We start from the raw sequence: 27,729 nt of genomic DNA, 5'->3' as shown, positions 1-27,729 counted from the left end.
GACTGTGAACTAGCAAATTAAGAAATCGTATGAAGAGAAAATGTACGCCTTCTATTTGCAGAGATGTTTTTTTTTCTTTTAATAATTCTGAGTTTGAGGATTAGGGGAAGTTATTCCAGACAATACAGACACATATGCCTATAACAAACTAGAATTGTTTTTGTCTCATTTTCAGAGGGCAGATTTGGGAAGGATGGGAAGGCTAAAGTCTTCGAGCACCTCCACTGGTTAGAACTTGAAACCTTGTACAGACTTGACGAGCACGCCTATGATTTCAAACTGAATTTTAATGTTAGCCCGGAGGACTGGATGAATTTCAGGGCTGTTGTAGATAGAATGTTTGCATTGCTGGGCAATTTCAATAGACATAATAGCAACCAGCACCTTGGTGTCTCCCTTGTGAGTGGGGGAAAGGACCAGGCATTGACGTCTACCAGTCCATCTGCTTCTACGCTTTACCTTACCACCCTGGCCATGCCTGCCCTCCTCCTCCAGGAAGCCACTGCTGAAGCTCTGAGAGAAGCCTTGGGGCTCCAGTGGGATGAGAACAGCTCCGACTGGTTTGAGGCCCACGCCTTCCTGGATGAGCGAGAGGAGAGCCTGGAAGGGAACGAGGAACCCCAAAGCCAAACTGTCAGTTCAGATGACTTGGAATGCATTCCCTGCGACTGCAGCGACTTCAGTTGAGATGATTTGCAAGACTTCCTTCGCTGCAGCGCTGCTCAGTCGAGGGGAATAAAGACCAAAATATGCTTTTGTCTAATTTTTTGGTTACTTTTACCGGACACACAGCACAATATTCCCCCCCCCCCCCCCCCAATGCCTTTAAGGCCAATAACTCCCCCAAAATAAATCTGTAAAGTCCAGATCAATCTTACTATAATCATCCTGTTCTGCTTTTGAAAGTCCTAGCACAGCAGGTTATTAACGTTACAGCTAATGAACTTGTCCAGGGAACTGTGCGTGTTGTTTCTAATGGATTCTAATCCCCAATTTGTAATATTTGCCCAATGATGAGTGAAGGTTTTGTAAAAGGTCTATACTTTGTTCCAGCCGCCTTATTTTTTGCTTTTGATTGTGGCTACTCTCAGTTGTAGTGTTCTTGGCACTTGGAGGTGTTGAGTTCTTTACCATGGCAGTGCCCAGGGGGAGGGCTAATTTAATTAAAGCAAATAGTATTAGTTACATTGTGTAGCACTTGTAATACAGTAAAAGCATTTGAATGCACTTCACAAAGCTTCTGAATGACAGGGACTGTGGCATTCATACTAACAGCCGTGTGGAATGAACAGATGCAGATTATTATTCTACTGTATTTTATTCTCATGATTATATCCATGCCATTACCTTTCCTGAGAACTGTTCTCAGCAAGCACTTCTTTCAGCATGGTTCCACTGGACAATGGAAACACAACCAGGCTTGACGTCAATTCCTGTTGTTGTGTCCTTCTTAAAATCAATTCCCAATTCAAATGCCTTCGAAGGAATTTGAATTGATATTTTGGAGAGACATCATAAATGTTGCGATTGTTCACCTGCTTTCATTTGATGCCAATTTAATTGGTTAACAGCGACTTCGATTTATGTAATGTGTACATGCACATTTTAAAACCGAACACTGCTAAATTGCAATTTTAATCAATGATGTGTTTGAATCGATTAAAAAGGAATGGAAATTGATTAAAGGAAAAAGGAAAAATAAATAGGGAATAGGAATTGACTCCCACCCTGAACACATCTCCTTGGCCGGATTCAAACCAGGTTACAAAACTGATCCTCAATTACATTAGAACAGGCCGACATGACACATCAGGGTGTTTCTACCAGTGTGGAACCTGGAACCTTTTATCTTCTCTATTTCAATGGACTGTGCCAAACATGAGCTTTCAAAACAGGGCACTGCCAGGGTCAAAGGGCAGCTAAACTTTCATAAAGTGGTGGGCTAAAAGACAACCTCGACGTTACTGATTCCATACCAGGTGGCTGTCAGCATACAAAAACAGCACAGGGTAGCTGTTTGAAGCGTTCAGCGTTCAGTGCATTCACTGCTGCCCATTCACTCCTTGGAAATCTGTACCAAGCACAATACGAGATAGTCCAAGCCAAAAACACACTACCTTTTCGTGATTAAAAAAAATTTATATATATATATATATATATATATATATATATATATTATATTCATTCACGTGGTTAATGTTTGATTGCTGTTCTTGGTTACATTGACTTTGCTATACTTGGTGCTATGACGGTCTGAACAAATATATTAAAACTGCTGTATGTAGATGAATGTAATGTTTTGCAGTTAATGTAAAATGTCAAAATATATTTTATACACATGCAAAGGTAAAGCCTATTCAAAATGTGTTCAGTTTCACCTTAACTAAATAGTTCCAAATCAATGTTAAATACATACCGTAAGTCCTGCCCTTGTGGCTTAAGTGGCAACTTTTGAGGGCCCGTTTTTAAATTGTTTCAAAATGTAATTTTGACTTTAATGCCTAGATCGTTGAAGTTGATATACTACCAGGTCTGAGAAGAAATCCCAATATAGATTTTGTATGACCTGTTGAACTGAATGACAAAGGACTTGGTTTGACGATTTTAATATTTTCTGAGAAGAGCAGTACTGTTTCTACTCCCCTTTAGATCATCAAATGTGACCTCTGAAACTGACAAGCACCTTTATCTTAAAAGCATACAGTTTCAATTAAAACACAGGTCTTGCCTTGTATATAAATATACAGACTTTGTTTTGTCTTTTTATTCCTTAATGACAATTTGGTATGTTATTAGTTTGTGAATAAAGTGTGGAATGCCCAGAAATCCAATTTCTACAACCAGCCTCAGGTGTGTTTACTTCTATTGTTAACCATTTACACCCCAGAATGTTCCTGGCACCCATATTTATGAATCCAAAAACACAACGGCCTGGGTCCTAAAGGGTTAAGCTGTTTAACTGCTGTATCGGCTCTCAACACTTTGGGACAGAACAGGGAGGTCCAGTCACGGTCCTGCAGGGCCACTCCACTCCAGGTTTAACAGGTAACATTACACAGTTAACTACTTCAGGGTCTGGATGGAGGTTTACTTGGTTGAGTTAAACAAGTTAGAACAGGATTGTAACAAAGACCAGGAGTGGAAGGGCCAACTTGGAACACCCCTGGGTTGAAGATGATGAATCTCTTCAGCAAGAAGCAGCAATTTAAACCTGAAGCTGAAACATTTTACTAGTTAACATCTGCAGCAATTTATTACATTAAAGGAGTGGCTGCTGTGGATCACAGGTCTAGCACGCCAGCTGAAGTAACAGGGACTGTGGCTTGATTAGTGGATGACTGCGATGTATAAACCTAACTGCGTGAAAAGCACCAACTAAGGTGCACAACCTGACTCTGTATGGCAGGCTGCTAAAATAAAAGCTAAAACAGGGTCTGCACCTAAACCATTTAGCTTTGACAGCATGACGAGGCTGTGTGCGTTTTCTGTCCTCCCCTACTGTAAAGCAAAAGTGTTATCAAACGAAATACACAAAAAGACAAACATTTCAATAGAAATTTGTATTTACATCAATATTAACATCAAGAAACAAGTAAGAAAGAAAACAAAAACTGCAATAGTAATTTACATCCTGAAATTATGACCGTAAAATGCTGCTTTTTTTTGTTATATAACACGGAATACAGAATAACATTTTTTTTTTTTTTTGTATTAAGCATTGACATACAAATATTGCCTTGCTGGGTTTGATTATTTAAATTCTCTCTACAAATCTTAAAGCCTTCAGATCCTCACAAAAACTAAAATATTTCCTCACTGTTCTATTTATTATTATTAACAAGAAGAAGAAGAAGAAGAAGAAGAAGAAGAAGAAGAAGAAGAAGAAGAAAAATTATATTTCCATATCCACATTCACTTTCAAAAAATAATTTGAGACAACATTACACAGTGATCTCCTTGCAATCTGTATTTCAGGTCACCATTAATACAACATTTCATTTTAGTTTTAAACTGGGAATACAGCAATTATTCAGGTGATCTGAAACTGAAGCTGTCTTGAATACACTCTGCAAGTGTAAGCAAATCCAGATAGAACACAAAACATGTACAGCTGCTGTGTGTAATTATATATATATATATATATATATATATATATATATATATATATAAAATGATACACACACACACACACACACACACACACACACACACACTTACACTCAGTCCATGGTGTGGCATATTGTTCTATGCATTGGAAAAAATAATCTTTGGATTACGCAGGTATGAAAAGGTAGATACTTTTGTAGATATTTCTAGAAAAAAAAAAAGATTATCCAAAAAAAAAAATTAATAATTAAAAACTACCTTTATTCGGCTGCTAAGGTACCAACTTATCTAACTAAGTAAATAAATATGAAAAGGTCCAAACACCCCTCAAATACACTCACCCCCTACAGCAACTTCAGATTAATCTGCTCTTTCATTCCCTCCCAGTTGCCTGCAGTTCAAGGTGGCAGTAAAATCAATAATGCCTCAGATCCTAAAGAGTTTACAAACGGTTTACCAAGACAAAACAAGACAGCCCCTTCTCAAAAACACAGGAAGACCGACCGACGATATTCCTAATATAACTGCACTATGTCTAGAATAGAAAGACTGAATGGGTATTTGCATGCTTGGCACTTTACAGCTCATTGGAACTTGGAATAATTCAGCACATGTTGGGTTTGTAAGCCACCAAGCATAAAATACAATACACCGAGGGTACACAAGATCCACTCCTATCTGTATGTAATGTCTGAGGTTGACATTCTTATTAAAATGTTCCACGTCAGAATAAAATGTAATCCTGTATCACCCAAAGCTGGATACCTACATCCTCACAACCCCCTCCCCTCCCCTCCCTCCACAAAAATAAATAAGTTAATTTGTATTTTGCATCAGAGAAATAAAAGTGCTTAAAAAAAAAAAAAAAAAAAAAAAAAAAAAAAATCAAATCCAAGCTAAACTTAAAAATGAAACCGGTAGGGGGGGATTTAAATGCAGTTTGACCTTAAGAAAAGTACAGGAAACATTATCTTAAATATTTTGCCTTACAATCTGTGCAAAAAAAAATGTATGTGTGTGACCTACAAAAGCCGATATTATACATTTCTGAGCATATTTACAATATACATTTCACAGAAAAAAAAAATCCCAAAATGTGACATCTAATACTGCAGTACCTTTGCTTTGAGCGGATTATTGCTTAAATGTGCATAATAAAGAATATCTCTCTGTGCTCGCTGCTTTCCATTTGTTACCTTTTAAAATTACAATGGACCCCAATTTAAAAAGAAATTAATTGCAAGCTTTGCTCCGTGCATTAGTTCTTGAATAAGGCTATAAAATGAACAAGAAATATTGCAACAATCCTTTCAACGTTAGCCTTTCTATAGAGTGCAATATCTGACACACAATTTGCTTCTAATTATGCAGAGTACCCAAGCCCAGCATGTAACAAAGCACAGTGTTTTCCGTATCTCGGTACTGCATGACTTGGGTTCTAGTTAGGAAAGGAGACCCTCATCATTTCTTTATGTTTGGGGGGGGGGGGGGGGGGGGTTGGCCCAGTTTTTACAAAAAAAAGATTTCTAGCTTCTAAGATTTAAATACAGTTCCCAAAACATCCTTTTATTCTCTCTTTTTTTTTTTAATAAATCTGAAGTAAAATTCATTTCTCCTGGTTTTTCCCACATAGTCCGCTTAAGATTAATGGGATTGTTTTAAATCACTCGTCGGCTAACGGGAATCCAACAGCCCTCCCTTGGCTCCCCGGTACAAACTGGCCTGGTGAACTGGGAAGAGTGTTCAGGTTAAACCCACGGTCGGCTGGAATGGGCACGTTTAAGCTGCCTAAAAACAGAGCCCTCATCTTTCCAAACGTTCACAGTGAATTAGGATTCCTCCACTAGTATATGAACCAGGGGGTCAGCAATATTTCTGGAAAAAGAAAAAAAAAAAAAAAAAAAAAGACAAATTAAAGCTCTATGTTCGTATCAAAGCATGTATGGATGTTCTTATAAAATACGCAGAAGAGAACAGATTGATTCCCTAAAATAAATATCCATTACCAACTGTGGAGCTCAGGCTTGGTATATCCTCAAAAATTTGTAATGGAATAACATTCCGTACCTGAAAGGGAACAAGGTGTCCCTTCCAGTAAGAATTCTCTTTATAAAAGGTGCCACCCAGACCCACCTGTTCCGGCCCCATGGGCATCCCGCCCATTGCCATGGGGTTCATGTTCATCTGCGCCATGTGAGCCCCACTTCCATTCAACGGCATGGCACCGTTCATCATCATGCTGTTGCAAGAGCCGGGGTTCCCCTGCTGGGCAAACTGCTGCTGGGGGTATGAACTACAACAGGGCAACACAAACCAGTTACAAACCAGTTACACACAGCAACACAGTCCCCTTCCTCCTGTGCATTCCACACCGTATATGAAGAAGACTGCAACTCGAGAGTTGAATGAGGCGCGAGCCACTGAAGATGCACGGGCCGTAGATTTACACAAATATCAACGCTCGCCTTACAGGAATGAGTAATTAAGGACATGACTGGAACACAGATGTTGCAGTGTCTAGAACAGCAAATGTATGCTTCGTCTTTTTAAAAGTGTGTGATTCTCTGAAACAGAGTTGTATAGCACAGTGGATTGTATCACAAACTCCCCATTTTCTATTGGCTCAATATGAAAACCTGTTCCCCATCACGACCCCCAAGTCTGGCCAGCTCTCAATAGATTACTTGAATGGCTGCTGATGGTAATGAGGGATTGCACTTTATGATTGGTATTGTATTGTGCGTACCTGTTCCTGGCCATGCTTCCCTGTGGCCAGCCTTTCATGTCGGCGGTCTGATACATGGGTGCACTCTGGGGGTGCTGCTGCATCATGGGAGTCTGAGGCGGCCCCAGCCGAGCCGACATCATGGGGTTCGGAGGACTGGCGGCAGCGGAGCGTAAAACCAAGGGATCCCCCTGCTGGTTCATTCCTACTAGTGCAGAAGGGTGTACAAGGAAGACACATTTACAGTTTGCATGCATTATTATGCCCATTTTAACTCCAAGTCAAACTCTATTCTGAACTGCCTGAAAACACTTGGAGTGCAGCATTCAGTGTTTGTTAAAATCCTCAAGTTATCACCAATGCATTTAGTTTTTTTTGTGCAACATCCAAATACTTTTGGTTGCATGCAGGACCTCAGAAAACACGAGAAAATGTGTTTGCATAAATGCGACTCATTACCGTAGTTGGCCGGGTAGGAGAACTGCTGCGGGGGGGCCTGGCTCATGGGAGGGCCCCCCATGGCGGTGTCCATGCCTCCGGGGGCGGTGACGTTGGGAGGAGGGCTGAAGCCCCCCGCTGCCTGCTGCTGCTGCTGCTGCTGCTGCTGCATTAGCATCATCATCCTCTGGCGCCGCAGCTGGTGGTTCAAGATCTCCCTGTTCCGCTGAGCCATCATCTGAGCATTGAGGAACCCCGGCTGGGGAAAAAGAATAGATTAATACCCCCCCAAATACAATCCAGCTACACAAGCAGAACACTGGCTCTGTCTGCACCCCACTGGACGCTCCAGGGTTAAAGTGACACCTATACCATTGGAAGCTTTACAATTACAATTAAGAGGATTGCTGTTAATATTGAGAGCCATATCACCATAAAAGGTGACTTAGCTCTCAGAGAAATCAGCTTTAAACCAAATCAAGTCTTGTAACCCCACCACCAGTGCGTTGCGTACCTGTCCTCCCATGGGGGGCTGCATGCCGGGCGGCAGCAAGGGGCTCCCCCCCGCCACCGGGCTCTCCATCTTCATCCCCAGGTTCTGTCGGCTCTGGTTCATGAACTGCACAAAGGAACAGAGTTCACATTAAACGCCTTGCATGCACTCCAGGAGCACAGATGCTCCAAACAGGGACTGGTGGCTAATTAAACATTAAATAAAACACACGTGGTTACGCTGTTCTCAAAGGAGTTAAGAATATTCATCAACAGCTGTGCTGTAGCAACATGTTACTCGTGTAGAACAGGCCTGCAGTTCATGTCAGGTTACCTGCTGGCCCTGTAGTCTCTGCTGCAGCTGCAGGCGGAGTTGCTTGGGTGCGTTCATCATGCGCGGCCTCATCATAGTGGCACGGGGGTGCATGCCCGACATAGGGAAGTTGCCCTGTTGGCTCATCTGGCTCATCATGGGGTTGAAGCCTGCGGGCTGGCCCTGCATTGTGTTGCTGTAGCCAGCCGGCATCCCCATGCCTGGAGGCCCAGGATAGCCCTGGCTGTACATGGGGGGCTTCTGCTCCATCATCATGGCCGGATCCTGTCCTGAGAACTGCTCCGACTGGGGGTCCACACCCTGGCCCTGCAGATAATTACAAAAAAAAAAAAATGTTGGTTTAGAAAGTCGCTGTAACACCCAAGATTGAAAAGGCTGTTCTACTCCTGCTCAGCACAGAGCAGGTGCATTTGAGAGCGAGTGGAGGGTACCCTCACCTGGCTCACAAGGTCAGGGATGCCCAGCGCCCGGTCGATCTCCTCCAGGGTCATGACGTCTGTGTTATTGAGCAGCGAGTCCAGCTGGTCCAGCAGGGCGCGCTCGTCACTCTGACCCTCGCTGGTGGAGGGGGGCACCAACAGCTCATCCAGAGGGCTGCCAAACTGCCTCCTGAAACACACACACACACACACACACACACACAGGACAAGCAGATTACTCCCAACAATCCCACCCGCTCAAGAGACAGCAGCCCTCTGTTCAGGACAGAGAGGCTGCCCAAGGTAAGAGGGGAGATTAGGCTTAACGAACAGCAAAGTTTTGTTTAAATTTTTTTTTTTTTAACTCGGTAGTTTGCTGCTGTAATTCAATAAGTTCTACTTTTTGGTCTACTTTTTTTTTGTTTTTTTACAGCATTCATTCATAATTGATTCTCTTCACTTTGTGCATGTATCCAATTTACCATGAGTCTTCCATTCAACACCCACTCTTTAGTATGCCCTTAATTACTGTATCGCATAGTAGATTAGGTTTGACAGTTAAATACTGATTGTAAAGTCAGTAACCAAGTACGGTGGGAGCTGGACATTACTTGGATGGGAGATTTTCAAGGACGTGCCTGAAGGCAGTGCGTACCTGTTCTGCTGGCTGCTCTGTGGCCCTGGCTCCATCGGCAGCATGTTGTCAGGCCAGGAAGGAGATCTGGGAGGTCCCTGATGGCTGAAATGACTCATGCCCATGTCACCTGGTATTGGAAAAGGAACAGAACAAAAACACAATCTTCAAAAACCGTGTTGGGACAGATGTTATAGGTTTGCATCATTTTATTTCTCTAAAATAAAACAAAAAACAGGCAACGCTGCATTGCAGCAAAAGCTCAGCAACAGAGACGTATTGTCCAATGGAGCAGCATATTTCAGTCAGTCAGACTGATGTTTCCTTACCCACGTCCATCAGCTGCTGCTGCAGCATTGACCCTCTCGCCGGCATGCTGTTGGACCTGCTGACCATTGGACCGCCCATCATGGTTTTGGCCATTGCAGTGTTATAGTCCATTCTCGGCCGGATCATGGAGGGGTGACCTGCAGACCCCACTGGGCTTGCATTCGACCGGGGCAAAACCCACTCACCCGATCCACCCATAGGAGAGCGCTGGGGGACTCCCATCACCCTGTTAGGCATTCCTAGGCAAAATAAATAAATAAATAGTAGAAAATATCTTATTTTACAAACAAAAAATCAATAGATATGTTGCGTTCTGTTATCACCGATACGTAACAAACCAAGTGGCAACTACAGTAAAGAGAGAGAGCGTGGACGACACCTACCCATGCTCCCTGGAAAGTTCTCTGGGCTGCCCATTATTCGTGGGTCCATGATTTCCTGCTTGATGTGCACAGAGCAGGGGGCACTCCGCCTCCCCGCGGGCCCTGCTCCTGCCATGGGCTTCCCGTCCATCGACATGGCCCGCTGGAACGGAGCTCGGGGGCCGGGCACCGAGTCGGGGCTCCTCAACCCTGAAACACAGCGCAACACTACAACTCACATCGTGTGCTCACACAAATGCTTCTATAAAATCACACTGTACTTATCTGTACCATAGTTTTCTACAAGGCATGCTCTCTCTCTATATATATATATATAGATATATATATATATATATATATATATATATATATATATATATATATATATATATATATATATATATATATATATATATATATATATATATGGTATTAAACCAACAACGATTGAACGCTTTTCTCACCAAGTGCGCTCCCATCCGGAGAAGCATGTTGCTTGCTCATCCCATCGGCACGCCCCCCTCCTCCCCCCGCTGAATCCTGGAAGAAACTTGAGCCGCTGAAGCCTCCCAGGATGGTCTCCAATGTGTCCATGTCAGGACTCAGCTGTGAGAGGGGGCAAACGTGAAGCACAGAACATCTTAATAGGACTAGAAAAGGAATAAACCCCCAAAACATAACGTGTGTTTGTCTGAGGGTTTTTTTTTTGTTTTTTTTTTTTACAAAGAGCAAGCCTTATTGACTTTGACATACCTCATCTGGGGGCTCGGTCTTGATCTTGCGCTCCCCATTCTCTGGCACGGATGTCATGATTCCCGAGCTGCTGCAGGCACCCTGAGGGTTCTTCCCGTCCAGCTCCTCCAGTTTAGGCTTGACATCCTTACTGGAAGAGTCTTTGGAGTCGTCCTTGTCCAGCAGGAGGCGCAGCAGGACATGGGCCTTCTCCTTTTTGGGGCTCAGCTGCTCCTGTTTGATGTCTGCTCCTCCACTGGCGGCAGCGAGCTCTGCCGCCCCAGCCTCATGGCTAATGCTCTCCTTGCCCGTGGCCTCGGCCGTGATCTTGGCCACTTCATCTGGGGAGTTGCTGTTCTGCAGCAGCTTGTGGAGGATCTTGTGCTTCTCCTGCAGCATGGACGACGACGAGCCTCCACCTGGGGGCTGAGCAGTGGAAGAGGAGACCCCAGATGAGGAGGGGCTGGTCACGCAGGCTGCAGAATCCTTGGGCGTGGGGTCCAGCGAGGTGGGGGTGGTGGTGCCCCCTACCAATGGCTTCTCATCAGAAGGAGAAGTCAGCAGCTGCAGTAGCTTCTTATTCCCCTTGCTGTCTGGCATCCTTCGCTGGGCTTCCATGGTGCCACTGCCCACCTCACTGCCCTCCTTGGTGCCGTGGAGGTTGGCCTGGCTGTCCGGCCGGTCGGCAGTGCTCTCACCGGGGGTGTTGTGATGGTGATGATGGTGGGGGTGTTGTTGATCCCCCCCGCCCCCGTACATGCCGGCTGGGCTTTTGGAGTCAATGTGACCCGGCTTACACTGTTGATTCTGATGCTGCTGTTGTGAAGAGTTGATGCTTGGTGAGCTGTCTGGCTTGTGAGCCGGGGAGGAGAGAGTGGAGGGAAGGTTGTTGCCCACCCCGTCGCTGATGGCCTGCAAAGCATTGAGAGAGCTGCTGGAGAAACTGCTGCCTCCACCAATGCTGCCAGGAGCCATGGGCGAGTGCATGCCTGGAGGGGGGAAAAAGCCAATTTATTCAGTCAATCAAACTATCAAAGCAAGTATTAGATGCCAAAAATATCTGTCCAGTGTAGCTTCTACACAGTCGATTTCTACAATTCTTTGGTACCACCTTAATTGACATAATAAATAAATAGTTTTACAAGCTCCTTTATATTATTAGAAATTATACTTGTGCTCTTTACATCATGCAGTTAATAATCAAGTGCATGCCGAGTAGCAGGAGTGGGGAGGGGACAAATACACACACTACACTATCATACCTCCTGGAGAAAACTGGCTGGCCCCCATTTTGGGACTCCCACGGTTTCTGGGAGAGACCATTAGGTTTTGCTGGGATATATTCATACCGGGGCTCCCATGAGATGGACTGCTCATCCCGAGACCATAACCTCCACCATGGTAAGGAGATTGCTGCTGTTGGTGTTGGTGCAGCTGCTGCTGTTGCTGGTGCTGGTGCTGCTGTTGCATCATCCCTGGGCCTGCATGGCTCATCTGGTTCATCTGCATCATCCCACTGCTGCCACCATACCTGGAGTTCACCATCTGTCCCATGGGGTTGGGCTCGTAGCCCCGGTTGACCCCCATGCCCATCCCTGGACCTTGGGGGATGTTCATTGAGACAGGGTTGGGATTCCCCATCGACTGGGCCCTCATGCCCTGCATCATAGGGGCCTGGTTCGCTCTGTATCCATTCTGATCTCTGAAAGGGCAACAGAAGAACAGGTCACCGCCAAAGTCTCAAAGGATATGACAAATTAGAAATCAAGTCCCTTGCAAAGCTGGAAAAAATTGGTTAAAGTTAACAGATAACTGTTCCATCCAAACCTTTTGAAATTGACTGAACTGAATAAAAAAATCGGGACACAGCAGGTGAAAGGTCAAGTTAAAGTAGGATTTTTACCTTTGCAGCAGGTGGTTGGATATGAAACACTGGGGCTCATTGGTCATGTGGTTCCGGTAAAGTTTACTTTTGGTTTGGGCCGTTACCGGAGTTCCATCGGACAAAGAGAACCGGTACAGCGGGGTCTCGGCATGGCCCTGCATGAAGGCTGAAAGGTTTAAAAAAAAAAAAAAAAATTATAAATTGCATTTATTCATTGCCGAGTTACCAATAAAATATGCAATTTTCAGACAGAATCACAACGTTCGTCCGGGGGGAAAAAAAAACTAAAAATGGCCAAGCCAAATGTTGAGGATTTACCTTCTTGGTAATGGCGTTTGTGTGACCATGGTTGCCCCTCACTGTGGTGCATGAACATCTGTATGCACCGTCGTAGCAGGTCTTCCCAGCCAGGTCTCATGGAGGCACGGAGGGAGTTGGTGTCTATTTGAATCAGCTTCCCTATAAAAGAAAAGTAAAAAGTCTCTATATCTATACAGACTTCACCTTTCACGGAGGAACTGGGTCTCAGGTTTTGGTTCCCCAACACTTAAATAGCCCTATACACAGTTAAACTTTGAAGGGTATTTTCAGTCTGCTATAGACATTGAATTACAAAGGCACAAGCTATCAATGGGGAATTAACAGAAGGAACTAGTAAGCTGCTTCTTACCTGTCAGGTCATGGCGCGTAACGAAGTTTTCGGTTCTCTCCACAGTAATACGCCTTGCCACACAGATCATACAAGACTGCAGGTCTGAAAAAACCAAAAAGAAAGAGCATCATGGATCATTATGTGCTCAAATATAACATAATCCTGCCTTGTTTAATTCACTAAAAATGCATTCAAAATAATTGTTACACATAAAAAGCAGACCCTTTAAATGCATACATTTTCGATATGACAGGTTAGATAATCTGCTGTGCTCTTAGATAGATCCCCTCATTATACATAATCTATATATGGTCATGCTGTACCTTCTCCTTCCTCCATCATGGCCTTTGGCTGTGAGAGAGCAAAGCACTGCATGGTTTCATATCGTGGGCTCCCAGAGCCATCCTCTGAGGGGTTATGGCCATACTTCACCAGCATTCGACAGTTAAACGTGTGACTCTTCTGCCTGGGAGCCTCATTTCCCCAGGAAACACCATTCACTGCACAAACAAAAATGTAAAACAGGAGGTCACAAATTTAACTTGCTGAAAACACTCAGCAAAAATCACTCCAGTGCACAACCCTTGTCTTTTTGTGGCTGCGCACCACCCAGCAGTTTTCACAAGGTGTTAATTTTTTGCTGCAATTTAATAACCCATCACTTCAGAGGCAGCGAGACCATTAGAACTCGTATCATACAGGTATCTGTACGTGAAAACTGAACATTCTAATCCTTACTCTACCACAAGTACAGTCATAGCTTGCAGGTGGAAGGGGCCATGTGGCTCACTGTGTTAAAATCCCCCATTTCACCTCTAGACGCACCACACCTGTCAATCTCTGAAGACATTCTGTATTTAAAAAAAAAAAGAAGAAAAAAGGGACTGGGTGACACTGATCCCTTTACAGCAGGGGTCTCCAACCCTGGTCCTGGAGGGCCAGTCCCTCCTGGTTTATGCTCCAACTGTACCCTAAAATTACTTACTTGGACTAATTAAATGCTTATTAGAAACTTAATTGGTCCAATGAATTAATTTAGGGTACAGCTGGAACACAAACCAGGAGGGACACCAGTCTTCCAAGACCAGGATTGAGAGCCCTTCCTTAGAGGGATGCTCCCATTGCCATTGCTGGTGCTATCCCAGTTCTGTGACCAGTTGAGCTCCGCCACCATCAAAGCCCCCAGCTGGGAAAGGGCCGAGGTTACCAACAGCAGCCTCCTTACCCGCTGTCTTGGGCAGGTTCTTATGGAACTCCTCGCGGTCCTCCTCGTGCAGGATGTTGTAGACGCTGGTGTTGATGAGCTCCTCCTGCTTGTACTGCAGGTACTGAGTCACATTGTCGGACACAAAGACGATGCTGCCGTCCCGGTTCACTACGAACAAGAAGCCGTCCAATGCCTGCACAGGATTAACAGACATACTGTACATTAGAGCTCACTTCTGCACATTGGACTCAAGCTTCACTACTAGTAACCAATTACTAAAATACAACACGTTCTCCAATAAAGACGAAAAGCAGACTGAGAAAGTGCCACAAGGTGGCAATGTTCTTCAGAAATCACACACAGAATGCAAGCAACAGTGTGCTTAAAAAAGAGAGAAATACAGAGCTGTGCTCTCCATTTGGAGCAGGTCCAGCACAAGCATGAGAACCTAGCCCAGTTTTGCAGTCAGATTTGCTTAAGACACGCAGACTCACCTGCAGCAGGAGCGGACCCAGCGAGTCCTTGTCAATGACCCCCTGACCAGTGGAGGACACGTCAGCTTTCTGAACATCATCGTTGGATGAGGCTTTCCCTGCAAAATTAACAAAACACACAGGCACACAGTTATGGGTACAGAATCACTCACCCACAATTCAATCTGAATCAAAGTGCACAACTGAAGATTGGGTTTACAAAAGATCACCTTCAACACCGAAATTACCAAAACAATCCCATGCTGTATTTCGACAATTCACCCAACATTGTGTTTCAGTAGACTGGACCCACATGCTTCCTCGGCAGAGACTGGACTGACTGTTTAGGCATATGCCAGTGTGGACAGCTTACCATTACATTTTGAACATTGGGGAACTATTTTTCTGTTAGGGTTCTTGACTTTCTGTAACTCCCTGTACGGGAAATAAATGAACAAAGTTTTAAAAGCAAAACTTTGATTTTTAAAGAATATGAGCTTCAAGGTATAGTGCGAGAAGGTCAAGCACAGAGGTTTTAAAACACCAGCCAAACCAGTCCTGCTATTACAATCTGGTCCTAGTGGCAAAACAGGACTTCATTTTCAATAGGTGTTTAATAAAACACAATCAAACCAAATTCAATATTCTTTCACTCAACAACCCCCGGCGGACAGTGCGACAATCAACTGGACCTATACCAGACAGTGCACTGCTTAACTACACAAGACAAAAAACGACAGAAAGAAAACAGGGCATCGAAGCTGAAGAGCAGCGCAGGTATAGCTCGCCCTTTAAATGAATTCAGAGACACAGAGCTGGCAGCATGATAACACAGACACAGGATCGCATGTGCAACTTCATTATTCACTTTCCGTTTCTATGGCAACCTTTCTCCACAGTGTCTAAATTTGCCATATACTCTTCCCCTTCCAACCAAGGCCGTGATTCTAAGAATTAAACATAAGTGTTACAAATGCTTCCTGAGCAAACTTTCATGGGTCTAGAGCCAAAACTTTAAAACAGATAAAAGAAAAAACTGAGTAAACAATGTTCCTTTTTTTGTTATTAATTTGTGTTTATTCCTTCATTAGATGTATTGGTCATGTTGAACAAACCCTGAGGTTTAACAGGACTCAAGGCTGAGGTACAGTACTGGTATTATCTGGGCATACTAACCGAAAGGAATTACACAAGCAAAACATGCAGCTGCCCTGTTAAAGATAATTTACTAAAGTTACAAAACTTAATTACTGTGATGCCCCGGTTTGAATATCTTATATGATCAGAAAACAGGACAGAACAAAATAAACAAAATAGTCAATATCCAGAAGCAAACCTTTAATTTCTTCATTCTCTGCCTCAATAGCAAAGCGTTGTATAGCGTAAGCTGTATTGAAAGAAATGTCTCGAAACCCCTCTGCTGTTTGGAATTGTTACGATTTTTGGCATGCTGCGTTTCATTTGCATCAACAGTGTCCATGCCTTTGGTTATCATCTACAATCATCAGCCATCTTATTTAGCAGTGACATACAGTAAATATTCATACAGCGCTTTAGAAGTATTCAGACTTTGCATCAGTCAATTAGACAGAAACGATTACATGCAAGCATTTCAACAAAATTGTCTCCAGTGTTTGTGTCAACAGAACGCATATTACTAAACTTGCTACTGTGCGACATTAGAACAAACAGACAGATGTGTGACAATGCAGGTTAACAAAGAGTCCCGACCGGTCAAAGCAAAGCAGAGAGAATGAATAGAACAGCTGTAGAACAGAACTTACCTTGTTCTTTGATCTGGCGGATCTGTCGAACAGTTTCTTTCAGAATGGCACACTTGTCAGGCTTGACGTTGAAGTTATCGATGTCGCTCAGGTTGGCTGAAATCAGCTCTGCTAGCTCCTCGATGTACTTGCTCTCCTGCTCCCGGCGTCGTTTATCACAGCTGAAACACAACGCGCCGTGAATTACTTTATAACGTGGCAAAAAGTAAGAGCCGCAACAAAAACCTCACTGCGCAATCCGAACTGAACGAAGCAAACTTCTATTTCAACAAAAAATGCAGCCCCCCCCCCCCCCCCAAAACGGGATTACCCACCTCAAGCCTGGAGTGTCACAGGACGAGAGCTTGCGCTTTCGGTCCGAACTCAGGGGTTCCAAGGAGTTTTCTCCCAATCCGCTCATCTTGCACACATATCAGCAACTGAAAGGGAACGCAAAAAAATGAAAATACAATGAAAACATTAAGAAATACTTTCATCCATCATCTTTCTTGAAAAAAAAAAAAAAAAATCATATACGGTACAGCATGAATGAATCAATTTAGATCAATGGAGGCATGCAGTGTCCAGTATGTGTCCAATGTACACAAACACAGATCTCATGGCTGACAGTATACAGTGCAGCACACAGCAGAAAGACAACACGTGCGGTTCCAGTCCAGGGCAGGTCCACTGAATGGCATAACCATTAGAGACAGCATCTTACTGTACACCTGTTCATCTTTCTTCAGTGCCCAGAGATCATGTATTTTACAAAACATGGTTATATAAACCAAATGGTGTGCTGCATTAGAGCTTGTGAATTGGAAGAAGTGACAGACCGGACTGACAACACAGTGCTAACCCAGGGGTTCAGTGCAGCCACGCTAGTGAAAGCATTGGTCTCTGTACTCCAGGTCGTGCTGTCAGTCAGCAGATGCAACAGGCTCGGGAAAGCTGTGCAAATGAGCACCAACATGGAGTTTTGTTTGGATTCTTACCAACAGATACAAAAGTCTTATGTTGCTGCTACTGTTGAAGCCGTGCAGTACCTGCGCAGGCCAACAAGACAGCTGGTATTTCTCAACAAAGCCTGATGGCATGTTGGCAGCAACGCCAGTCACTGGCAGCCAAGATCAGTCATAATTATCACCAACCTCCAACACATTAACCACCCCACCCCCCAACACAGCGTCTGCTTTTGAGCAATGACAGGCGTGGATTATTAGGACCCGAACACTAAACCACGTTCCATGACAAACCTGATTAGACAAGAGCAGATCACTCCTCCAAGCACGCTTGGAGTCAGACTGCTTTAAAAGAGCTAGAAGCAGAAACTGATATTTTGGTGGGGTTTGAAGAACATTTAATTATTTATTTAAATGTCTTCTCTTGACTTGGTAGACAAGAAAAAAAAAGCCATCTCCTTTTAAACTTCAGAGATTCCCTTCTCCATCTTAGTCTTTCCTAAGAATCTTATTCATTCAATGCAGCCTTTACAAGCTGGTAGTTTCACACACACTGTGTAAGTGCATCATTAGAATGTTGGACAATTTAAATTTTGTTCCCATGTGATAATCGACAGCGACAAAATGTATGCCTGGTGGACCGATGTTCACTAGGGAAGGGAAGAACTGAAGCATCAAAAAGCTACAGTGACTGTTTAAAAACAGCTGTGTCAGGCCCGACACCCAATTTAACTTCCTATGAAATCGGACAGCATTTCAGGGGGTTTTGAAGGGGTTGGGGGGGGTCCGGGGGATTTAGGCAACAGGACAACCCAACCCCGAAGGTTATGGCTAAATGTGTGGGAGTGATAAGGCAGCTGTACCAGTAACAAGAACACATTTAAAAGATTTTCATTTTGATAACATTATGCAGCCATTTACAATAAAATCCTGGTAGAATTAAATGTAAACATCATCACCTTAAAGGGGAAGTAACAATGTTTGCACAGATCCCTAATATTATTTACTGAGGACTACTGTTTCCAGATGAAAGTCAATAAACAAGTTTCACATTTTTCCTTTTTTTTTTTTTTTTTTTTTAAACCGATTCTCCAGTTGTACGCATCCAGGCACCACACACAGTTTTACACCCAGAGCACGGAGATGCAGGTTCTGTACAGGCGATCAGAGCACCAGCACACTGAAACCTGGCTTTAAAAAGACAGATCTTGGCATTACATCAATGGAATTGTTTAACTTACTTCATGTCATGCTCCACTTGCCTTTAAACATAATTATAAAAAAAAAACAAGCACTAGGAACAGATGAACGGAGACCACTGGCTATGGTAGTGGCTCAGCACTGAAATGCTTAAATCCCACCAGTGCTGTAGTGGAAATATCTCTGTAGCTTTCCGCATATACCTGCGTACCGCGTAAATAAAAACTTCAAGGACAAAAGGGACAGCATCAGGAAAGAATGGTATATATGAAGAGACAACAAATGGTTCAAAAAGTGCTTCTTAAATTCGAAGGAATACAGTAACTTCTGAAAAAATTGATCGTTTCTGATCAAAAAGTAACAAAATAAAAAAAGCTTTTTATAAATAAGACATTTCCTGCTTTATTTCAATAATGATAATAATAATAATAATAATAATAATAATAATAAATAATAATAATAATAATAATAATAAGGTTTCTACCATTGCAACATTCATCTTCACAATTATCAATTCTGACACAACAGTGCTTAATGTGTAAATTTAAATTATTTTATATATATATATTATATAAGGAGGCTGTGTGGTCCAGTGGTTAAAGAAAAGGGCTTATAACCAGATGATCTCTGGTTCAAATCCCACCTCAACCACTGACTCATTGTGTGACCCTGAGCAAGTCACTTAACCTCCTTGTGCTCCGTCTTTCAAGTGAGACGAAATTGTAAGTGACTGCAGCTGATGCATAGTTCACACACCCGAGTCTCTGTAAGTCGCCTTGGATAAAGGCGTCTGCTAAATAAACAAATAATAATAATATATATATATACACACACACACACACACGTACATACATACATACATATATATATATATATATATATATATATATATATATATATATATATATATATATATATATATATACACACACATACATATATATAATTCAATAAAAATTAAGCCTACCTTTTACATGTATTTGATAATAATAATAATAATAATAATAATAATAATAATAATAATAATAATAATAATAATAATAATAATAGTGTTACAGCATCGTACTTTTTGATCTATTGCTGTATTGCTAAGCAACTTGTCTGCAAGTCGAACAGATACTGTACCATCTGGTGAATCTCTAGCCAAATACGTACGTCATTTTAAAAAGCAGTTTCTAAAGGATGAGAAATTATACTGAACCCACGCAGGTGCCTGTTTACAGCAATTTCATTCTCCCAGGAAATGGGCCACTGATGTGGTTTTGTGGTTCTTTGGGTTACCAATGATGCTTCTGTTCTAAGCTTTACTTCCACACTTCTCAGACAGGATGACCAGCAGCCGTGTGTCACGGATTAACTGCCAAATGCTGGTAGCCTACGGTACATTAAGCTTCCTGTTTGAGGTAAAACCAAAAAAAAAAAAAGTCCAAGAACCTCACAGTGCAAGAGGCAGGTTTTAGAAAGTTTTTTTTTTTTTTTACAAATGTATGAATGAATTGCTAGATATAGTAATATAGAAAGACATACACTTGTGTTTTCTTTCTACTCTACAGACTACTGGTTGCAATGGCTATTGACAAAGTTCTGAAGGTGCAGGATGAAATACACACTAGATAAGTCCCAGTCTGCAAATGGTGCTCTCAGCAAACAAATGATGCCATATATGAAGTAAAAATGTACCTGTCACAATTCTACCAAATCAGCATCAATTTAAATAATGAAAATAATTTATATTAAAAACTATTGTTCAACTAACATTAAAAAGTCAAACATTTTAAAAGAATAAAAGAATATCCTGGTTGTGAAGTAAACATATTAAAAGAGAAAACTCAGACAGTCCAATATTATAAAAGGATTAGAAGCATGAAAAAAGCAGAGAATATAGTAGCACCCATCTTTAAAATGGCATTTACAGGGCTGGTGCTAGTTATTCAAAAAAAAAAAAATCTCTCATTATAGCTGAAAAGTGCTGCCCTGCCAATTTTGCACAGCAGCCAACTACAGTGAGCAGCAGACTCTGATTTTCACTGTCTGGTGCTCTGTCCTGCTCTGGTGCATTCCTGTCATGTGACACTGTGTGTGCGCTCCAGCAGAGATTCAGAGCAGGCTCGCTGGAGACTCGCAGGCGCGCGTGCGCACACACACACACGCTGGCCTGGCCCCATTTCCAAGTCAGCACTGGCTCGGAGGGAGGAGACATCTACAGTAATCTACCTTTATTTTAATTTTCTTTCTTTCACGGACAGGCAGTAAGGGTCCAGAGAAGCTCGAGTGATTTACAATCACTTACTTCATGTTCAGACGTCGTCTCCCCCCCCCCCCCAGTATTTAACCTCATACATAATCATTGTGCAAGCCACAGTGAACTGGTTGAGCCAGGTAGCCCTGCATTACATTCTGCAAGTCTAAAAAGAACATTGCAATGCAGTCAACTAGATGACTTCCAATTCACAAAGAAGCACAACCTAGGCCTGACTGACACACTGAAAATAAAACTACCTTCTACACTGCTTAAATGCTGACTAAAGTGAATCGTGTGCACGCTTGACACCACTGTATGTTTGTGAAGGGAGTCTTGTTTTAGAAGAGAACAAAAAACGGCATCTCTAATACACATAAAAGGTTTTTGAAAAATCACAAGAGAAAGTGGCCCACCACGACTTACCTTCTTACCAGCATAGAACGATGTGATCAGACTTCAGAATCCTCATTCAGCATTACATTCTGGAAAGAGAGCGAGAAAAACACCCAAAAGGGGATTAATAAAAAAAAAAAAATCCCTGTCAGCACTTGGAGCAGACACAAAACAGGTATGCAATTATGCAACATAACGTGTTTTAAACAGTTAAGTGGACTGGGCGTTGCCAAGAACATGCAGAGAACCTCTTCACAGCAGGTCTAGTGACAAGCACAACATTCAGACAACGAACAGGGTCAAACAAGCCCCATGTTGCAACAGCAGTCCCACATTGCAGGAACACGCTTATAGCAACATGCTTGTTCTGTGAGCAAAGAGACACAGTCTGAGGGCTTTCTTTTATTCGTACATACAAGTAACTGCTGTGGCCCTGTCAGTATGTGGGCCATGTGTGTGAGTCACTGCTTTAAATAGACTCACTTCACTAACCAGCTAATGGCAGAGGGAGGGAGCGAGCGCTGGAAAAGAGTAGCCAGCTACTTTCATAATCTCTATTGACAAAAACACACTAATAACAATTAGCCTTCTTACCCAGAGCAGCTGGTTGAAAGTGCTTTCTTTCATTATCAACAAGTGTGACCAATATATCCATTTCACCCACCAATGCTGTTAATTAAATCTGGGCTGCTGGATCACTATTATGAAAAAAGCAGATTACCTACAGTTCTACACTGTACATGGAAGTAATGCAAGAGTGACATACTGTGTGCAGAACGTACTTGTGCAAAATAATGTTTGAACCAGGTTATCATAATTACATTAATTGGTCCTCCAACTTTAAATTACACAAATATAAAATATGTATGGGGGCCTCCACTATATTCCCATTGCCTTAATAATACAAGGTCTGTATTTCAGTACTGTAGAGTTGTTTTCTTCTTCCAGACAGATTAACTATGTCAGTGTGAATTGGCTCAGTTGATGGGTATTGATTGACTGTGACTCTTCTTGGAAGCCACACTGTACAGTACCAGCCCCTAGCACACACACACAGGCATACGCCTCCCTGTACAGTACCAGCCCCCAGCCCAGCACACACCTCCCTGTACAGTACCAGCCTCCAGCACAGCACAGCACACACAGGCACACACCTCCCTGTACAGTACCAGCCTCCAGCACAGCACACACACCTCCCTGTACAGTACCAGCATCCAGCCCCCAGCCCAGGACACCTCCCTGTACAGTACCAGCCCCCAGCCCAGCACACACACCTCCCTGTACAGTACCAGCCTCCAGCATGACACACACCTCCCTGTATAGTACCAGCCTCCAGCCCAGCACACACACACCTCCCTGTACAGTACCAGCCTCCAGCCCAGCACACCTCACTGTACAGTACCAGCACCCAGCAGAGCACACAACTCCCTGTTCAGTACCAGCCTCCAGCACAGCACACACCTACCTGTACAGTACCAGCCTCCAGCACAGCACACAGGCACACACCTCCCTGTACAGTACCAGCCCCCAGCCGAGCACACACAGGCACACACCTCCCTGTACAGTACCAGCCTCCAGCCCAGCACACACCTCCATGTACAGTATCCAGCACAGCACACAGGTACACACACACAGGCACACACCTCCCTGTACAGTACCAGCCTCCAGCACGGCACACACAGGCACACACCTCCCTGTACAGTACCAGCCTCCAGCACCCAGCACACACACACAGGCACACACCTCCCTGTAAAGTACCAGCCCCTAGTGCCCAGCACAGCACACACACAGGCACAACCTCCCTGTACAGTACCAGCCCCCAGCACAGCACACACACAGGCACACACCTCCCTGTAAAGTACCAGCCCCCAGCACAGAACAGCACACACAGAGGCACACACCTCCCTGTACAGTACCAGCCTCCAGCACAGAACAGCACACACCTCCCTGGACAGATTGTAACAGAGCTGGCCTGGACTCAATGAACCCCAATGCTGCTGCAGTGTTATGATGCCAGGATATACAGTAGCAAAAATATCCATCCTGTGTTTATTTTTTATTGCATTATTAAATTAAGATCTGTCACAAAATCTACTTGCAAAAGCACTACAGTATCGGCTCTTTAGTTTCGTTTCCCTTGTTTCAGGCTTGAATGTAAAATGACTGTGTATGTGTGATCACTTTAACAACGTACAGTATAAAACATCCACAGTAAAAAGTTAATATCGTAATTTGTGACATAACTTGTTGAAATACCACTCTTTTGGAGACAGAGTCCACAAGAGGGAGTCATAATGTTTTATGCATGAAGCTGCAACCTAGCAAGAGCCAAGACGAGTACAACATTCATCCTCTTCGGGCAGCTTGCCCTAAACAGAAACCTTATGGGAACCTGGAACAGCAGTGGAGAACTGCCACTACCCTACATATTCCAGGACTCAATAACCAAATTTCACTACAATTGGGTAAGCTGTAGGAAGTAATAAACATGTGATCCAGTATATGTAAAGTACACTATGCACTGCTGGATAAGCACATATGTATATACTGTATAGAATTTAAATATACAAGTAAGCTTGACAATACCATCCTTATACACAAGGTGCTATAACATGATAATAGTTGACTGTTTACCAGTGTTTCCAGACAATGGGTTAAAAGTGAAACTCAGTAAGACACCGACTAAATACAGTATCCTTACCTACAAACTGAAAACACTGAAGACTCTGTTTGTTTGAAGGGCTGCCTGCCAAATCCTTTCCTGTTGGACCAGCCTTCACCAATTGGTTGTTGGTAGCTCCTGAAAATACAGTAGCACCCCGGCCCGCCCATCCACACCGTCTCCCACTTAAAAACAAAACTGTTCCCAAGGAAAAACACAGGAAGCGTTTCAAGCAAAACTAGCCGTCCCGTGTCACTTTATTCACATGGTCTCTACCCAGTAAGCAGCCAGAGTGCTGCCTCTTCCTGGAAACCTGCTCACGGCAACACTGATCTCTCTCATTTGCATAATGTCGCTCTCTCCTCCCCTTTCTCACATTTACAGAAACAGAATGAATCAGCTGAGGTCCTTGCAAGACTTTGAACTGTTGAAGCTGTACCCTGTATTGTCATGCAAGGCTCTCCAGGTATTTAGTGCAGGTGTAGGATTAGAAAAACTCTCCCATCATCGTATTACTGTACATTTCTGTATTTACCTTCAATAAGAAATTTAAGAAAATATAAAAATGGACAGCTGTAAAATTAAAGTGTGGTGGTCAGTTTCTAGTTTGCTAATTTTGTCTGAAAGGCGTCACCGATTGCAGACAATAAATGATCTGAGCGTGTGTTTACTGCCATGGCCTGGGAACAGTTATTCCTATGGATTAGAGTCAGCGACATTGCATACACAATGGCATCCAATCAGGTGCATCCCTGCAAAGCTTCCTTTTACCCATGATGCCGTTTCTAGATGAGCGAATGGAGGAACACTAATAGGAGACCAGCCATCATTTTGCTATCCCTGTTTGCCAGCAGTAAGTCTGGCAGTCCCCTACTGTACACAGGAGTACATTGTATAATCTGTTAAAATGTGCAACTCCAATAAACTCAGCACAAGATTTGGGATAGTTTGGGACATTTTTGCAGAGAATTCCTTTTAAGCCAGTACTGCACTGCAGATTGAACTTTGGCTCATGAAATACATTCCAAACCTTGGGCGATTAAACCTCCCATATTACGGAATAGTGTTAGAAGTAAATTTGTCCAATTTAGAAATTAGTCTGGAGGATTGGCTAAAATACATTTCAACTAACTAAAAAAAAGATATTGCTTTCACTGGCTCCAACAGGAGACTTTTAAACTTCATTTCATGTTGTCACTGCAGAAATATACGGCACAGTATGTGCCGTATGCAAAAAACATACAATAAAAAAAGGATAATGAATGCACAATTTTGTGGAAGTACTGTTCAGTAAACTAACAATACAGAATGGTTTCTAAAATATTCTACCCCCACCTCCAAACACCAAATACAACAGGAAATGGTATGGTATCAGTCAGCCTGTTAACTTTTTCCATTCCATCCATACGTACATAAATATAAAGCTTAATTGTCTGAACTTTCAGTGACTTTTCTTACTTAAGGCCTCAAACAACAACAGCAGTTAGAAGGTTAGAGAAAATGCAAATATATGCCAAGCCACAACTTGGCACCTGGTCTTCTATTTAACAAACCTTACCACTGTGACTAATAAAAAACTGTCCATTTCAGCAGAAAACAATGCATTCTCTAGAATTGATCAAATTAAAGATATACTAGGCTACAGTACTGTATATTTAGGGCTTCTGTTTTTTGGGGTTTTATTAATTGTATTTTTCGGTGCTTATTTTTAGCTATTTGAGTTTTATGTAAATCGTTTTTTTTCTGGGCTTTCGTTTTTGATATACTGTATGAAATTAGTGTTTTCGGTTACTTTCCAAAATGCTTGAGCATTTCTTTTTGTGTCAAAATATGTATAGTAACTCGATAGTACTTGCACACTTAAGTTGTACCTTCTTTCCTTTGCTGTCTTCCACAACTAAATCCCTATGGTCAACGGTCACATTCTTCTGGGGTTTGTGTGTGTAGGCATTTTTGTACATTTCACCACAATTCTGTTTTAAATCCTCTGTATCTTAACTGTAATACAGCTTTAAATCCTGCTGACAAGCCTCCATCCTGATTGTAATCTCGTTTTAAGTCTCGTAAGTCTCCAATAGAAATGCAGGAATATGCTGTCACTCTGTAGTTGGGGCGGGTTTAAAGTATTCAGAACGAATCAATGATAGATACAAGTCAGGAAGGCGGGACATTGCCCAGCAGCACTGGGAAATGTATTTATTATTATTTTTGTAGTAGGTTTTATTTATTTTTATTTTTTATGTGAAAAGGGTAAAGTCAATGTGAATAGATTAACCATTTCCACAGTTTTTACGTTTTTTTTCCTGTGTTTATTGGCTATCCACTGATTTATTTATTTTTGTATAGGGGGGTGTTTTATCGGTTAAAACCAAAAATCAGAAGCCCTATGTATATTCAAGCAAAAAAAGACGACATTTTTCTGTTCTAAGGTCCCTGGTTCAAATCCCACCTCAGCCACTGACTCATTGTGTGACCCTGAGCAAGTCACTTAACCTCCTTGTGCTCCGTCTTTCAGGTGAGACGTATTTGCAAGTGACTCTGTAGCTGATGCATTGTTCACACACCCTGGTCTCTGAGTCGCCTTGGATGAAGGCGTCTGCTAAATAAACATGCTGGAGATAACAAGAACATTCTGCCAATTGATTTCCAAAAAAAAAAAAAAAAAAAATTAAAGTCAAGTGCTTCTATGTAATGCATGTTATAAAAAAAAATGTATCAAAAAGATCATTGTCTAGAAAAGTACAGTATTCCTTTAAAAAAAAAATTACTGTTTCTGCCTGGATCTTACCATCAAACGATTTCTTTTGGAATTAGGGCTTAAACTGTGCCAGAAAGACACTTGGCATCACATGTGTGCTCCCAAACGGAGCCAAATGCATGAGGCCCACTCATTTTAATTACAAACTACAAAAAAAGTAAGTAAGGCAGCGCTCTGGAGTTTCAAAGTTTAAAAGAAAAGGAGAATGTGCTGTAAATGACTTCCTGTTTTCAAAAGGATTAGAATACTTTGTTAGAAAAAGGACAAAATGACACAGAGACAGAGACAGAGACAGAGAGAGACAGAGACAGAGACAGAGAGAGAGAGACAGAGACAGAGACAGAGACAGAGAGAGAGGAGAGAGAGAGAGAGAGAGAGAGAGAGAGAGAGAGAGAGAGAGAGAGGATCTTGACCACAAGGAGTAGTTTTTTTTTTTTTTTCTAGAGCAGAATTGTGCAGATTTATGTTACAGAATTATTAAAGATATGGACAAAATTCTAAAGAGAAATTGTTCTAAAGCATAGGGAGCCAATAATTTCAATTTGCAGGGAAGGGTGAGGTCTTAGGAACTCTCCAAAACAAATGCAATCTAATCTCTTAATATTAAAATTACTGCAACTCATTAAAAAAAAATCTTGCGTTTGTCAATAGTTACAAAGCGTTGCCATCTTACAAAGCTCTAAGGTTTCAGTGAACAACATGCGACCAGAAAAGCAGGATAGTGACTCCTCAGTACACAGTAGGAGGAGGTGAAGAGGTTAAGCTCCAGTAAATCCTGGAATGGATCAAGTCTGCTACGCAGCGGGAGTCTTGCAATACCTACACACCTGTTCAGTTAAGCTTCAAACCACTAAAACCTTTGCCCAGTCCATTTAAGTGTGACCTGTAAAGTGAGCAATTTTGGTAATGGATATATCTATATTGGAGGTTGATAATCAACTATGGCAAAAACACAG

General features: G+C 42.5%; 2 protein-coding genes across 10 annotated transcripts in view; one reads left to right on the top strand and one right to left on the bottom strand.

Annotated features, from left to right (window-relative positions):
- LOC117431279 (extracellular sulfatase Sulf-2-like) overlaps window positions 1-2,840 on the top strand; it is an 87,441-nt gene extending 84,601 nt beyond the window's left edge. For 4 of the 6 annotated variants that reach the window (XM_059003701.1, XM_059003698.1, XM_059003700.1 and 1 more), the window contains one exon: window positions 176-2,840. In XM_059003701.1, the coding sequence (XP_058859684.1) occupies window positions 176-687 (512 nt within the window). In that variant the 3' untranslated portion in view covers window positions 688-2,840. The remainder of the gene's footprint in view (window positions 1-175) is intronic. The other 2 variants (XM_059003703.1, XM_059003702.1) reach the window with 1 other exon arrangement.
- Window positions 2,841-3,545: 705 nt separating this feature from the next.
- Window positions 3,546-27,729, bottom strand: part of LOC131702061 (nuclear receptor coactivator 3-like) — a 42,641-nt gene continuing 18,457 nt past the window's right edge. Inside the window, exons 1-23 of one of the 4 annotated variants that reach the window (XM_059003695.1) lie at window positions 24,055-24,180; window positions 21,384-21,442; window positions 16,889-16,993; window positions 16,575-16,735; window positions 14,812-14,909; window positions 14,336-14,510; window positions 13,434-13,610; window positions 13,129-13,212; window positions 12,777-12,917; window positions 12,477-12,624; window positions 11,836-12,275; window positions 10,595-11,562; window positions 10,306-10,447; window positions 9,863-10,051; window positions 9,479-9,718; window positions 9,171-9,279; window positions 8,534-8,705; window positions 8,097-8,402; window positions 7,785-7,889; window positions 7,292-7,529; window positions 6,854-7,040; window positions 6,241-6,400; window positions 3,546-5,982 (exon numbers count right to left, since the gene is read on the bottom strand). In XM_059003695.1, coding sequence (XP_058859678.1) covers window positions 5,971-5,982; window positions 6,241-6,400; window positions 6,854-7,040; window positions 7,292-7,529; window positions 7,785-7,889; window positions 8,097-8,402; window positions 8,534-8,705; window positions 9,171-9,279; window positions 9,479-9,718; window positions 9,863-10,051; window positions 10,306-10,447; window positions 10,595-11,562; window positions 11,836-12,275; window positions 12,477-12,624; window positions 12,777-12,917; window positions 13,129-13,212; window positions 13,434-13,610; window positions 14,336-14,510; window positions 14,812-14,909; window positions 16,575-16,735; window positions 16,889-16,974 — 4,338 coding nt within the window. In that variant the 5' untranslated portion in view covers window positions 16,975-16,993; window positions 21,384-21,442; window positions 24,055-24,180 and the 3' untranslated portion in view covers window positions 3,546-5,970. Of the gene's footprint in view, window positions 5,983-6,240; window positions 6,401-6,853; window positions 7,041-7,291; window positions 7,530-7,784; window positions 7,890-8,096; window positions 8,403-8,533; window positions 8,706-9,170; window positions 9,280-9,478; window positions 9,719-9,862; window positions 10,052-10,305; window positions 10,448-10,594; window positions 11,563-11,835; window positions 12,276-12,476; window positions 12,625-12,776; window positions 12,918-13,128; window positions 13,213-13,433; window positions 13,611-14,335; window positions 14,511-14,811; window positions 14,910-16,574; window positions 16,736-16,888; window positions 16,994-21,383; window positions 21,443-24,054; window positions 24,181-27,729 lie in introns of those variants that run through there. The other 3 variants (XM_059003697.1, XM_059003694.1, XM_059003696.1) reach the window with 3 other exon arrangements.

This window comes from Acipenser ruthenus, chromosome 29, assembly GCF_902713425.1.
Source record: "Acipenser ruthenus chromosome 29, fAciRut3.2 maternal haplotype, whole genome shotgun sequence".
Lineage (NCBI taxonomy): Eukaryota > Metazoa > Chordata > Actinopteri > Acipenseriformes > Acipenseridae > Acipenser > Acipenser ruthenus.
This window is presented reverse-complemented; position numbering and strand designations above follow the sequence as displayed.